The sequence below is a fragment of the Theobroma umbraticum genome, unplaced genomic scaffold, assembly GCF_002168275.2.
Source record: "Theobroma umbraticum cultivar Fairchild unplaced genomic scaffold, ASM216827v3 scaffold_81.0, whole genome shotgun sequence".
NCBI lineage: Eukaryota > Viridiplantae > Streptophyta > Magnoliopsida > Malvales > Malvaceae > Theobroma > Theobroma umbraticum.
The window spans coordinates 3,875,391-3,887,568 of NW_018397268.1; the positions used below are offsets into that span (position 1 = coordinate 3,875,391).

The window sequence follows — 12,178 nt, forward strand, 5'->3', positions numbered from 1 at the left end:
TTCCCACCCATCTGGGTCTCTTTCCATATTGAAAAAGCCAAATCCGATCTCTCTCAAAAATCTTTCAGAATTGAAATTCTTTTGTTGTATCGTTAAAACCTGTATTCCAACTAATCCAGGACTCTGATTTTTCTCAAATTCGAAGATTTTTAAGGATAAAATATCCATATTTATCTCAACAAAACTTAATATCTTCTTATCCGTATCTTCTGTTTTATAATTAATTTTATATATTTAACCCTAACCCAGCGTTTTCCCTTCGTTAATAATTCTCAAAAATTTTCACTCACCTTTCTGGCAGAAATTTAAGTTCAATACCAACAGGTTTACAAGCAACACACCATGGTGGTCAGCACCACCAACAATGGCGGCTCCGGCTGTGGCTGCTGCCGTTTCGTGTTTCAAGTCATCAATGGCAGATGGTTCATGATGTTTGCATCATTCTTAATCATGGCAGGTGCTGGTGCAACGTATCTTTTTGGTGTCTATTCCAAGGATATTAAAGCGACTTTAGGCTATGATCAATCCACACTCAACCTGATGAGCACATTCAAGGACCTTGGAGCCAATGTTGGAGTCCTCTCCGGCCTCCTAGCTGAGGTAACTCCTACGTGGTTCGTCTTGCTAGTAGGTGCAGTCATGAATTTTGCCGGTTATTTTATGATATGGTGCGCCGTGACCAAAAAAATTCCCACCCCACAGGTATGGCATATGTGTGCATATATTTGCATTGGTGCAAATTCACAAAACTTTGCCAATACAGGTTCACTTGTTACTTGTGTGAAAAACTTCCCAGAAAGTAGGGGGATAATGCTAGGGCTTATGAAGGGCTTTGTAGGGCTGAGTGGAGCTGTGTTTACACAGCTTTATTACGCTATCTATGGGAATGATTCAAAGTCATTGATTCTGCTGATTGGCTGGCTACCGGCTGCTATTTCTTTGGTTTTTGTTTACAACATTAGAATAATGAAGATCTCTAGACATCCTAATGAATCTAAAGTGTTTTATGAATATCTGACAATTTCAGTTATTCTAGCTTTTTTGCTCATGGGACTAACCATTGCTCAGAAAAAGGTTAGGTTTCCTCGTCTTGGTTATGCATTAAGTGCAGTTGTAGTCTGTGTGATGATGTTTTTACCCCTTGCCATTGCCATAAGAGAAGAATATTATACTTGGAAGCATAGGAAACAAATCACCACCCCCACTAGTATCATTGTTGAGGTAACACCACCGACTGAGACGGTATCAAAATCTGAGATAGAACCAGAATGTACAGAGACTGAGATAGTGAAGAAGAATCAGGAAGACTCGTGCTGCACAAATATTTGCAAGCGACCTAAAAGAGGTCAAGATTACACCATTCTCCAAGCCCTTACTAGTGCAGACATGTTGCTCCTTTTTGTTGCTACATTTTGTGGATTGGGTTGCAGCTTAACAGCCGTGGACAATCTAGGCCAAATTGGTGAATCCTTGGGCTATCCACAACTTACCATTTCTACCTTTGTTTCACTACTTAGCATATGGAATTATTTTGGTAGAGTTTTCGCCGGATTTGTCTCTGAAAAAATTCTGTTGAAGTACAAAGTACCTCGACCATCAATAATGGCATTTGCACTTTTGTTATCTGCCGTTGGAGATTTACTTATCGCCTTTCCTTTTAGTGGTTCTGTTTATGTTGCGTCGTTGGTTTTAGGATTCTCATATGGAGCACAGCTCACATTGCTCTTCACCATTGTATCTGAGCTTTTCGGATTGAAATATTACTCAACTCTTTTCAACTGTTCTCAATTAGCGAGCCCTCTTGGGTCATACATACTTAATGTGAGAGTTGTTGGGAAACTTTATGATAGAGAGGCATTGAAGCAGCTGGCAGCAAAGGGATTGACAAGATCAATGGTGAAGGAATTGATTTGCATAGGAAAACAATGTTACAGGCTATCGTTCTTAATTCTTGCTGCCGCTAACTTCTTTGCATTCTTTGTTACACTGATTTTGGTTGCGAGAACTCGTAAATACTATAGTGGAGATATCTATAAGAGATTCAGGGATGAAATGGAAGCAAATGAGAAGGAAATGGCTTTGAAACAAGCACAAGAGATCCAAGAGGTGAAAAAGTAAGGGGAGTAAAGTGACAAAAATAGATCCAATTCACTGTAATTTTTTTTTTTGCATTTTTCTGTCATTACTGAACATCTTGTCCTTTTCTTTTATTTGGTTTTTAATTTGTTGATTGTGCAATGCTTTGAACTTTGAGCCAAAGGTTGATTAGATAATGCAATGGCACTGACGCAAGTCAATTGCAGGGCTACTTTGCTCTTGCTGGTTATAATAGATTGGTGATGTTAAGGTCTTTGTTCTTTTAAATTTTCAAGTTAAGAGGACAGGAAAAAGGAGAAAATTAGGTGGATTCATGCCCTCAAAATTAGAGAAAAGTCTGAAACCCTAACTATTTTAATGGCAGAAACAAACTCAACGTTTGTTGACTAAGGAAAAGTTGGGGCAATCTTGCATTCATAGAAGATGGTCTCCAGGTGGAGGGCTCTTTTGTTCTTTTGTATTTTCCTTGGTAATTGAATTGAAACTGATGTTTCAATTCAATTATGTATACCTGTGGTATGCTAAAACTTTCACCTTGCCAGATAGCTATCCTGTCTTCTGCCGGACTGGCTGTTTCAAGATCAAGATGGCAAAGTTGCAGGCAGGGGCAGCTTCTCTTGTCGGCGAAGCAGTCAAAGCTTTTGCAGCCATCAAACCCCATTAATTAGAAATAGCTGCAGCAGGGGAATCTGAGGTAACTTTGGATGGTGAGCATTACAAGGCTGGCTTTCAATGAAGGTGATTTCCTACATCCATTGGTTGTAACACGTATTCCAAGAGATGGTATTTGTAATGAGGCAGCCCACTTTATTTGGGTTGAGGACTGTAGCAAAATTATTAGCTCTGTTGTTTCATCAGACTGCATAACATCTTCTTTATTGCCTTGGTTCTTAAAAAATAATAAACTTTTAAGGTACCCTTTTTAACATACCAGCTAGAGCTAAGGGGAAGCCACCTTATTAAATCTCTTTCAGAAAAAAAGAAAAAAAAAACATTTCAGGCTTAAAAGACCAGTATATATATGGACTGCAGACCAGTACTTCTACCCATAGTTAATTGGTTATGGGATAATGCATTCATAGAGTTTACAGTTGGAACAAGAAATTAAAGAAATCTTGATCTTAAGTGGGGAAAAAGATAATCCATGACATCTTATAAATGTTAATTGGCCACATCTTACTTATTTGTTTAAAATTTTTTATTTAATTTCAATTTTAAAAAGCTTCGTATTGTATTACAAAAATTAAAATTAAAAATATATATGAAATTATTTTCCAAGGTATAAAAGTCGAAATAATGTCACAAATTTCATAAGAATCATCTACCACCTATTAGATGATTTGAATTGAAATCGTGAGTTCCTGATTTATAAATTTTCGTAAGGACAAATTTTAAGAATTACACATAATTTACTCACAAAATTTATCCTCATGATTTTCCAAATATACCCTTCCACTCCGACCAAATTTAAAAACTCGTCTATTTAAAAGCCTGCGCTGCTCGCACTTAATGATCAAGTCTCCTTTCCCTCCATACTCTCTTTTCTCCTTAAGGTAAGCTTTCCTCTCTCTCTCTCTCTCTCTCTCTCTCTCGTTTCTTCGCCGTGATTTTAGTGGCAGCCAAACTTTGGCCTTAAGCTATCATCTGATTTCAAAGATGTGTAAAAGAGTCGATCACTCTAGGGTTTAGGTAATTTTGATTCGAACTAATTAAATTGTTTGGCTGTTTAATAACGTTTGAATATAATCTGGAATTTATGATTTTTTGCAAATTTAGCTATGTCCTTAATTTTTTTTTTTTAGTGCGGTTTTAAGTATGCAGCTCTTCTACTTTGTTTTGAATTCTGGACTTGTGTGGAAAACGAACATAATCATCGCGTTTTATTTGGAAAGCTTTCGATGCAAACTGGTGGATTTGTTTCGTTTCTTGTATGCTAGACTGATTTGTTTGTACTAGTTATGTATTTGTATTTGCTTCTTCTTTCTCTTTTTTTTTTTTTTGGGATTTATGCGTTTTACACGCACACGGGCTTTAAGTTACTTTTATTTCTTATTAATTTTGAATGGGAAACTTAAACAGATCATTATGTTTTATTTGCGAGATTTTTTATGCAAAATTATGTATTTGTTCCTTTTCTTAGATGTTAAGAGTGATTTGTTTGCAGTAGTTATGTGTTTGTGTTTGCACATTCGTTTTGTTTATTTATTTATTTATTGGACTTATGCAGTTTACACGTGTAGCCTTTAAGTTACTATTTTACTAATGGGAACTTCCGATGCTGCAAGCAAGGTAATAGGCATGATGGAATCTATCTGTTGATCTTATTGTTGTAAAAAGGGGATAAAAATGAAGAATCTTTTGTCATGGAATCATCTTTCTTAGATGACATTAGCTTATGAAGAAAGTATCTAAATGCAGGATGTAACTGTTAGCTTGGCTGAGAAAAAGCCAATAGTGGTTTTTGTTTTAGGTAAGCCTTTTTTTGTCTTTTTGCCTTTTTGTTGTGACTTTTACTAGTTTTAAATTTACCTTTTTCAGCCAGTTAATTTTGTTGTTGATTGATAAGGTGGACCGGGTAGCGGGAAAGGCACCCAGTGTGCAAATATTGTGCAACACTTTGGTTACACCCATCTGAGCGCAGGAGATCTTCTTCGAGCAGAACGTAACTCTGGTTCTGAAAATGGGTATGGCATGTGTCCCCTGTAAAAGTTAGATATGCATTCATTTCTTTTTGCATTCTAGGCAAATTTGAAATTTAGCATCAATATGCAACCTATGAACTTTTTTGACTTAAGAGGATTGAGAAAAACCTTGTTTCTAATGATTGACTATTCTCCTTTTGTTGCAATAATTCCTGCACATCATGTGTAGCTTGTCTTTTTTGGGATCCGTTCAGATTTTCCAAAATAAGACTGTTTACATGGAAGATTTTTAATTGACAAGTTTTTTAGAGGAAAATAAATTTTATCCTTGCAGTTTTTGTATAGGCTCATTTGCATCATCTATTCTGATTAAATTCTAAGGACACACCTCTTTTGGTTCCTGACACTGAACTCCATGTTTTACATGTTTATTGCATTGTGAGATTAAGGACAGAAGTGAAGGGATGCATGTTAATGTATGAATCAGTTGTTTTCCTTGAAACCATCTTCCATGTAGAGTATTCTTTATTGTTGGCTTTGTGCAAATGTAATGCATTATTCTCTTTTGGTTTGCAGAACCATGATTCAAAACATGATGAAAGAAGGGAAGATTGTTCCTTCTGAGTTAACAATTAAGCTTCTTCAAAAAGCAATGTTGGAAAGTGGTAATAACAAGTTCCTAATTGATGGTTTTCCTCGTAACGAAGAAAACCGCGCAGCATTTGAAGCTGTTGTGAGTCTGTTATTCTTTATTCATATAATTTTTCAGTTTATATATCCATGTTCATGTCTTGTACCTAATCTCAGCATCATTCAGTTAGGTATGCTATCTAAACCAAAGAGTTTAAAATGACTTCAATTACATGCTGAAAACTTGGTGGTTCTGCAGACTAAGATTGAGCCGGAGTTTGTCCTGTTTTTTAATTGCCCTGAAGAAGAACTGGAGAGGCGTATTCTGAATAGAAACCAGGTTAGTTGATGCTCTCTGTGACAGATTTCTATTGGTTTGAATTAGACGATTTCCTTGTTTCTTCTCTCTTTCATAATTTTTTGTTCTTTAATCTATTTTTCTTTTTCTTGGTAATGAAGGGAAGAGAAGATGATAACATTGAGACAATAAGGAAGCGATTTAAGGTGTTTTTAGAGTCCAGTCTTCCTGTAATTGAGTACTATAAGGCCAAGGGGAAGGTTCTAGAGGTGAAATTCTTCTTCACTGCACTGTACTGTTTTTTTCTGAATGATTTATATGTTGACCTCAACTCAAAAGTTATTGCTTTAACCTTCAGATTGATGCTGCGAAATCCATTGAAGAGGTGTTTGATGCAGTTAAAGTTATTTTCACCACAAAAGTTGAGAAGGTAAAGAGGCATAGGTGTAATATTCTCTAGGTGCCCCGTTTTGTTGGAAAACAAAAGTAGGATTGGAGATATCGATGCATTTGTTGATATTATAATGTAAAATTATGTGGTGTAACTTTAATTATCATGTTTGATGTATTGATCGAAGTGTGTTCTGCACTGTATTGCCCTCTCACTTGATACGATTTTTGTAAATTTAAACATCAAAATAAGTGGTTTTAAGATTATTTAATTGATTGTGAGCCTCTACATTGGTAGGCAACGTCACATAAGAAATTATCATTAGTATTATAGAAGCTTTAGAAGTTTTCTAATATTTATTTAATATCCATTCAAATCATAGTTGCATTGGTAATAGGTATGTTATTAAATGAATGCATTGTCATAGGAACAAAAAGGATCCCTATTTGATTGAAACGATGAATGGTATGGTATTTTTCAAAGTCAAGCTGCAAAGCCATATCTCAGGAAAAGTAATATTATAAATTTTCAGAAAAATATTATGTGAAAGAAATTATCATTGCTAGGAAAGAGGACACTATTGTAATAAAAATGTATAGGAAGATAGTCTGAGACACGAAACAAGAAAAGTTAAACCCGTCCATAGGTTGAACTGGGCACCTTAGGGTTCAGAAGAATAAATTCTGTCTCACTGACATTAGAGATTTGTGCAAAAAGCAGGATATAGAATCTTGCCAATAGGAAAGAGAAAATATCTATTCAAGTTCTTGCTCTATGATTAAATGTAATAATTGTAGGGAAGAAAAGAGTAACTATCTGATTGGGGAGATGCATAGCATGGTATGAAACCAGAAAAAGAGTAGCACTTCTCCACAGCCTTTTTGCATTCCAGAGTTTTAAGTTTAAATTTTTGCTGAGATATCCTTTGCTAGAAGAACTCAAGAAATGTGTACTGCTTTGAGTAACTTAGTGTCAACAACTGATATTTGAAGTTTGTAAATTAATTGTTAAAAAGTTTTTAGGAGAGCTTTGGTTTAAATAGGTATCCAGGAGGATGATTTGAATTTTTCTCAACAGATTAATTACAAATAAAAAAATAGCTTTTGCACAATTGTGGACAACTAGTGTTTTATATTTAAGGGTTTTAGAGCACCAGAGAATTGTTTGATTAGTTGACATAGCTTTTGCGTCTTACACTTCTAAGTGATGTATATGTTGCATATGCAGGTGGTCGCCGCCTAGGTGTTGCAACACTACCAGAGATAAAAGAGCAATTAAATAGAGGTGACGTGTTTATCTGTGAATGATACTGACTAATACTTCTTTTTCTTTTTTTTTTTTGTTTTAAAGTATCTTTGATTTGCACTTTCTTTATTATGCATACTTTTTCTCACTGATTTCTTTCCTCCAGGTAGGTTATATTATTGCATCGTATTACTGTGCCTCGCTGTTGAAGGATATTTGTATTATCTGGCATTTGTTTTACATGCTAGCAGGTTAAAATTTATTTGATGAGGTTCATACCTTACATTCATGTCATTTTACTATTATTCTAATAGCAGTATTACTATTAGAATCACAATTAATGCTCTCATTTCTCCAACGTATTTGCCTGCTTGTTATTCTTTGCACATAAAGTTCCCACTACCAATGCTTCAAAGCTGAGATTCTTATTCTTTGCACATTAAGTTGCCACCACAGTGAGTACTTCAAATTCTTAGCACACTAACTACCCATTATGAATGCTTCAAAGTAGAGATTCTTATTCTTTGCACTTTAATTTGCCATAGTGAGTGCTACAAAGCTGAGATTTTTATTCTTTGCACATTAATCATCATGGGCTGTGTCCTTACAATGCACAAACATTGGCATTTATGTGTATAGTGCTTGTGTCATGATTGAACATGCTAAAATTTGCAAATAAGTGGTTCATAACCTCATTGTTTGCTGCTTTATCCTTGTCTTGATACAGAGCTCACCTCTGTTTGCTAATACGCTTAAATATGCTAGCAGGCTGGACGCGTGTTAATTGCTACCATGGGGCAGGGGCTGCCTTCCACATTAATAAAAGATCCACTTATGTTACAGCAGAAGATTATTTTCATTCAAACTTGAACCGTTAGTGAAAGCAAAAGATCTGCTGACAACAAATTTTCTTTTTAGTGGTTGGCATTAGCACCAGTGCTTGAATCCTTTATAAGATTGAAGCTTCATAGAACTTAGTGTAGTTTTATGTCATTTATTCAATCCATCTTCCTGAAGAACGAAGATCTATATTCATGTTAATTGAAGTAACAATGCAGAACAAAAGAAATAAAGAAGTTGGAGAGAGAGAGAGAGAGAACAAGGAGATAAAACACATTATCACTAACAAATTTCTCTGAGTTATGGCTCTTTGAGGATAAGATCACAAGCTCCTGGTATATTTTGGAAGTACATGACGTTGATGGAAATCCCACAGCATCTGTTCACTTTTCAGGTAGATGTTGCAATGCTATTGACTGCTTCAATTTGATCTTCTCTCCTTTTTGTATTTGTACTTATTCACATCTGATTCTTTGTTAAGTCCAACAACATTGCCACCATTGACTTTCCTGTTAATGTCACAATAATTTCCTTTTGACCTTCTCTGTTAGTTTTTAAGTTTGTGAACTAGTTTAAGTTGGCAAATATGTGTCTCTTTCAGGAATGGTACTCTTCCTCATCAAATTACCTTTAGTTAGTAGTGAGCATACTCAAACTGTTTTGTCATTTTGTTTTATAGAAAACATAGATTCCAACCTTTGAACATGTACTTATTCTGTGGAAGATGGTGTCCAATCCCTTTGTTATTTTACTGTACTAAATTGAAGTCTTAACTTGAAAATGCATTTCCTTTGTAGGAGTGAGTTTCTTGTAAAAGTTCTCTAATGGAACTTACTTGATCAGTTCATTACATCATTGGCCCCGCTTAAAATACTGCTGGTTGTTGCTGTTAACTTATTCCTGGCGACAGAGCATGTTGATCTTTCAGGGGAATATGCAAGGAAAGATTTGAATAATGTAAGTTTACATATTTGTGTGTATTATAATAACATAGCTATGACATGGTAATATTGAAAATGGAAAGAATTTGTAGGTTTATCGTTGTGACTGTAATGCTGGGGTGTTGCCATTCATCGCTAGCACCATTTCAATGGCAAGATTAAAAAAAAAATTCCGTCCTAATGGAAAGTAAATAAGGAAGAAAAAGCTTCAATAAGAATGAGGAAAACAAGCTATCCTATCTAAATAGATTTTTGTTGGCAATTAGGAAGTAGATTACGTAAAAAGAACTTTACTAATGCTTCATGAGTGCTACTCAGACTCTGCCAGTAACTGACTGCAGGTTGCAAGGCCGATGATTATTAATAAGTTTAACTTGAAAGATATTACAAAGCTGGTATTCAGAGGCCAATGGTCCTACTTAGGTCTAGCTTGACTGATGCTGTACCGCTGCTACTGCCGAATTTCCTAATTATTGTACAGAACATTAACCAGAAAATTTGTTACAGGTTTTATTGCTGCTGAGACTGAAATCAAATCAAACCCAACTAGTGAGAGAGAGAGAGAGAGAGAGAGAGAGATCAAGCAATCAATTGTATTGTTGAGTATTTTTTAAGTATGGAGGACTAAACTGGACCAAGGGAGTGCTCCTTTTATGTTCTTTTTCCAAGTATTTTGAATAATCATATGCTCTTTCCTTCCTCCCCACTGATCCATGACCAGATTAAGATTATGAGTACCTGCTTTGTTATGTTTTGTTTTCTTTCGTGCTCTCATCTGCTGGTCTTGCTGATCCAATCACTATAAGGGATTTCGATGTTGCTTAGACTTTGGAGGAAGTGTCGGATAAGGATATGTGTCTGACACGGGTGCATTCAATATTTCTGTGGTTTTTCCCTTATATTTGGAGGGTCTCAAGGCCCCCTTCCCATGGCCACTTTGAGGTTCAGATAAGTGTCTAGTACAGGTACTTGAAGCAAATTAAAAGAGTCAGAGCAACATAGGGAGATTTGGCTACCTTGTGAGTTTGTTTATTTTCATTCATTTCACTTCTCTTAGTAGTTAGTACTTAGTATTAAAGGAGCTTTAAGTATAAGTCCGTAAATTTAACTACTGGATATCATTTCACCAGATGCATCTCTAGGTCTAGCTAGGAGCTTTATGCCAGTAAACATCTTTATCTCATGTATATATAGTTGGTTAAGCACTTGGATGGATATTTTCAAAAATTACAAGAATACCTGCTACACCTACAACGCCTAGTCGCAGCTTCCTCTTCTGCAGGTAGACAAATTTCTTCTGCAGATTGTTTTGTTAGGTCATCCCGAATGCCATACCTCATCATAGGAATTTTTATTACTATTATAGCAAGAAGAAAGTTGTAATTTATAAAATAGGCTTGAGATTGGTAAAATTAATTCATTAAAAATGAAAGGCTGCTGTTGTTGAGTACTCGTATTGACCTCTCCAGTCCCCCTCCCCTCTTTCTGATAATTTCTTGACAGAAATGAATATGAGCTGCACCATTAGAATCCAATTGGAATTTTTTATCTCAACATAAACAAATCCATTAATGGGATTGACCTGTATGCTTGGTGCCATTGCATGGTTCATATCGAATTAAAATAATATATTCCATAAAGACTAGCTTAATTGAGCTACACATTTACTACTAGTCTATGAATTATAAAAGTTATAGTCTAACCTTGTGCAAATTAGATTGTGTTTTGAGTCTAGAACATGTACTTACCATGAACTATGTCTTTGTACAAATTTGGAAAGCTTCCTTTCGTATGGGTAGTTTTTTCATTTTTTTTAAAAATTTTTCAGAATGTAGTGGAAAGGCTGCTCGAGGTTTGAGAGTCTTAAGGGGGAAAGATCTTACATTTTTTTAGAGTCAAAGATTGGATTTCAACTTATTGTAAGGATGATTTACGGAATAGACATTAATAAAATAGAATAGTTATTTTGTATAAATAAAATTAAATGAGAATATAATAGAATAATTATTATGTAGTGTGGTACGATGGAATGGAATAAGATAAGAATAGTTATTATAATTTATTGTAATATTTGGTTGGTAAAAATAATTTTAGAATAAAAAATAAAAAATAAAAAAATATTTTTATTATATTCATGATTTTTTTATTTTTTAAATATTAATAATGTATAATTTATTTACAATATTAATAACTGATCATTTAAATAATAATATTTTATTTATAATTTAAATATTACTATGATTATTTATTTTTTAAATTTTATTTTCTAAATATTAATAATTTATAATTTATTTAAAATATTAATACCTGATTACTTAAATATTAATATTTTATTTATAATTTATGTTATTATGATTGTTTATTTTTTATTTATTATATTTTGCAAAAATTAATAATTTATAATTGATAATTTAAATATTAATATTTTTTTTACGATTTAATCATTAACATTATAACATATTAATATATTAAATATTATTATTATTTATTTTTATTTTATTTTATATGTAAATATTAATAATTTACAATTTATTTAAAATATTAATAATTAATCATTTAAATATAAATATTTTATTTATAATTTAATCATTAATATTTGAGAGGTTGTAAATTTCTAAAGTTATGAGAGCTAATTTAATCTTAACAATTTTTGAAGGTATTCCATTAGATATAAAATAACTAATACCAAGGTTAGGGGTGGGTGTAGCTACAGAAGACTTTTTGATCAATTTTAAAAAATAGGTAAAATGTGAGAATTGTTATTCCTTGTCAAATTGCTAACAAAAAAAGGGGGGCAAATAGTAGCTGGGAATAGCGCAAAGGTAAGTCTCAAAGTGGCAACATCTCTCTCGTAATCGGGTGCATTCCAACAATCTTTGCCTCGACAGGTGACCGTGTCTATGGGAAACCACACCGGCTTTCACAGAAACCAAATCTACCCTTGATTTAGAGGCTAGCATTAACGGAGAAAAATCTCGCATCCTTAATTGATAGCCAAACATTTAAGTATAAGCAAGACAATGCCTTTTCCTTACGAGGCAATGCAAAGATTGTTCACCGTATGGTCAATATTTTTTTTATTTGAGGAAGGAAA

At 34.0% G+C, this 12,178-nt stretch overlaps 2 protein-coding genes across 5 annotated transcripts; both read left to right on the plus strand.

The window, feature by feature from the left end:
* Window positions 1-342: 342 nt before the first annotated feature.
* Window positions 343-2,804, plus strand: LOC110425393 (protein NUCLEAR FUSION DEFECTIVE 4-like). The gene is made up of 2 exons (XM_021440297.1): window positions 343-2,114; window positions 2,640-2,804. The coding sequence occupies exons 1-2, from the start codon at window positions 343-345 to the stop codon at window positions 2,641-2,643; spliced, it is 1,776 nt and encodes a 591-aa protein (XP_021295972.1). The 3' UTR covers window positions 2,644-2,804.
* Window positions 2,805-3,573: 769 nt separating this feature from the next.
* LOC110425356 (UMP-CMP kinase 3-like) lies at window positions 3,574-10,246 on the plus strand. Of its 4 annotated transcripts, XR_002446008.2 has the most exons (12): window positions 3,574-3,650; window positions 4,325-4,386; window positions 4,516-4,567; window positions 4,664-4,781; window positions 5,316-5,472; window positions 5,629-5,709; window positions 5,829-5,936; window positions 6,026-6,097; window positions 7,286-7,342; window positions 8,072-8,537; window positions 8,941-9,100; window positions 9,592-10,036. XR_002446008.2 is itself a non-coding variant. In XM_021440253.2 (10 exons), the coding sequence occupies exons 2-9, from the start codon at window positions 4,360-4,362 to the stop codon at window positions 7,298-7,300; spliced, it is 630 nt and encodes a 209-aa protein (XP_021295928.1). In that variant the 5' UTR covers window positions 3,574-3,650; window positions 4,325-4,359; the 3' UTR covers window positions 7,301-7,342; window positions 8,072-8,902. The 4 variants fall into 4 exon arrangements, 2 of the variants coding, with proteins under 2 accessions (XP_021295928.1, XP_021295926.1); XR_002446007.2 differs by having other exon boundaries at window positions 8,941-10,246; XM_021440253.2 differs by lacking the exons at window positions 8,941-9,100; window positions 9,592-10,036 and having other exon boundaries at window positions 8,072-8,902.
* Window positions 10,247-12,178: the final 1,932 nt, after the last annotated feature.

What these genes read in the sequence shown, in the direction of transcription:
- LOC110425393 (XM_021440297.1), top strand. Translation starts at nt 343, where the DNA reads ATGGTGGTCAGCACCACCAACAATGGCGGCTCCGGCTGTGGCTGCTGC.
- LOC110425356 (XM_021440251.1), top strand. Translation starts at nt 4,360, where the DNA reads ATGGGAACTTCCGATGCTGCAAGCAAG. An exon ending in CTTCCGATGCTGCAAGCAAG is followed by an intron (nt 4,387 to 4,515) that starts GTAATAGGCATG and finishes ATCTAAATGCAG; the next exon opens with GATGTAACTGTTAGCTTGGC. An exon ending in CCAAGGGGAAGGTTCTAGAG is followed by an intron (nt 5,937 to 6,025) that starts GTGAAATTCTTC and finishes TTTAACCTTCAG; the next exon opens with ATTGATGCTGCGAAATCCAT.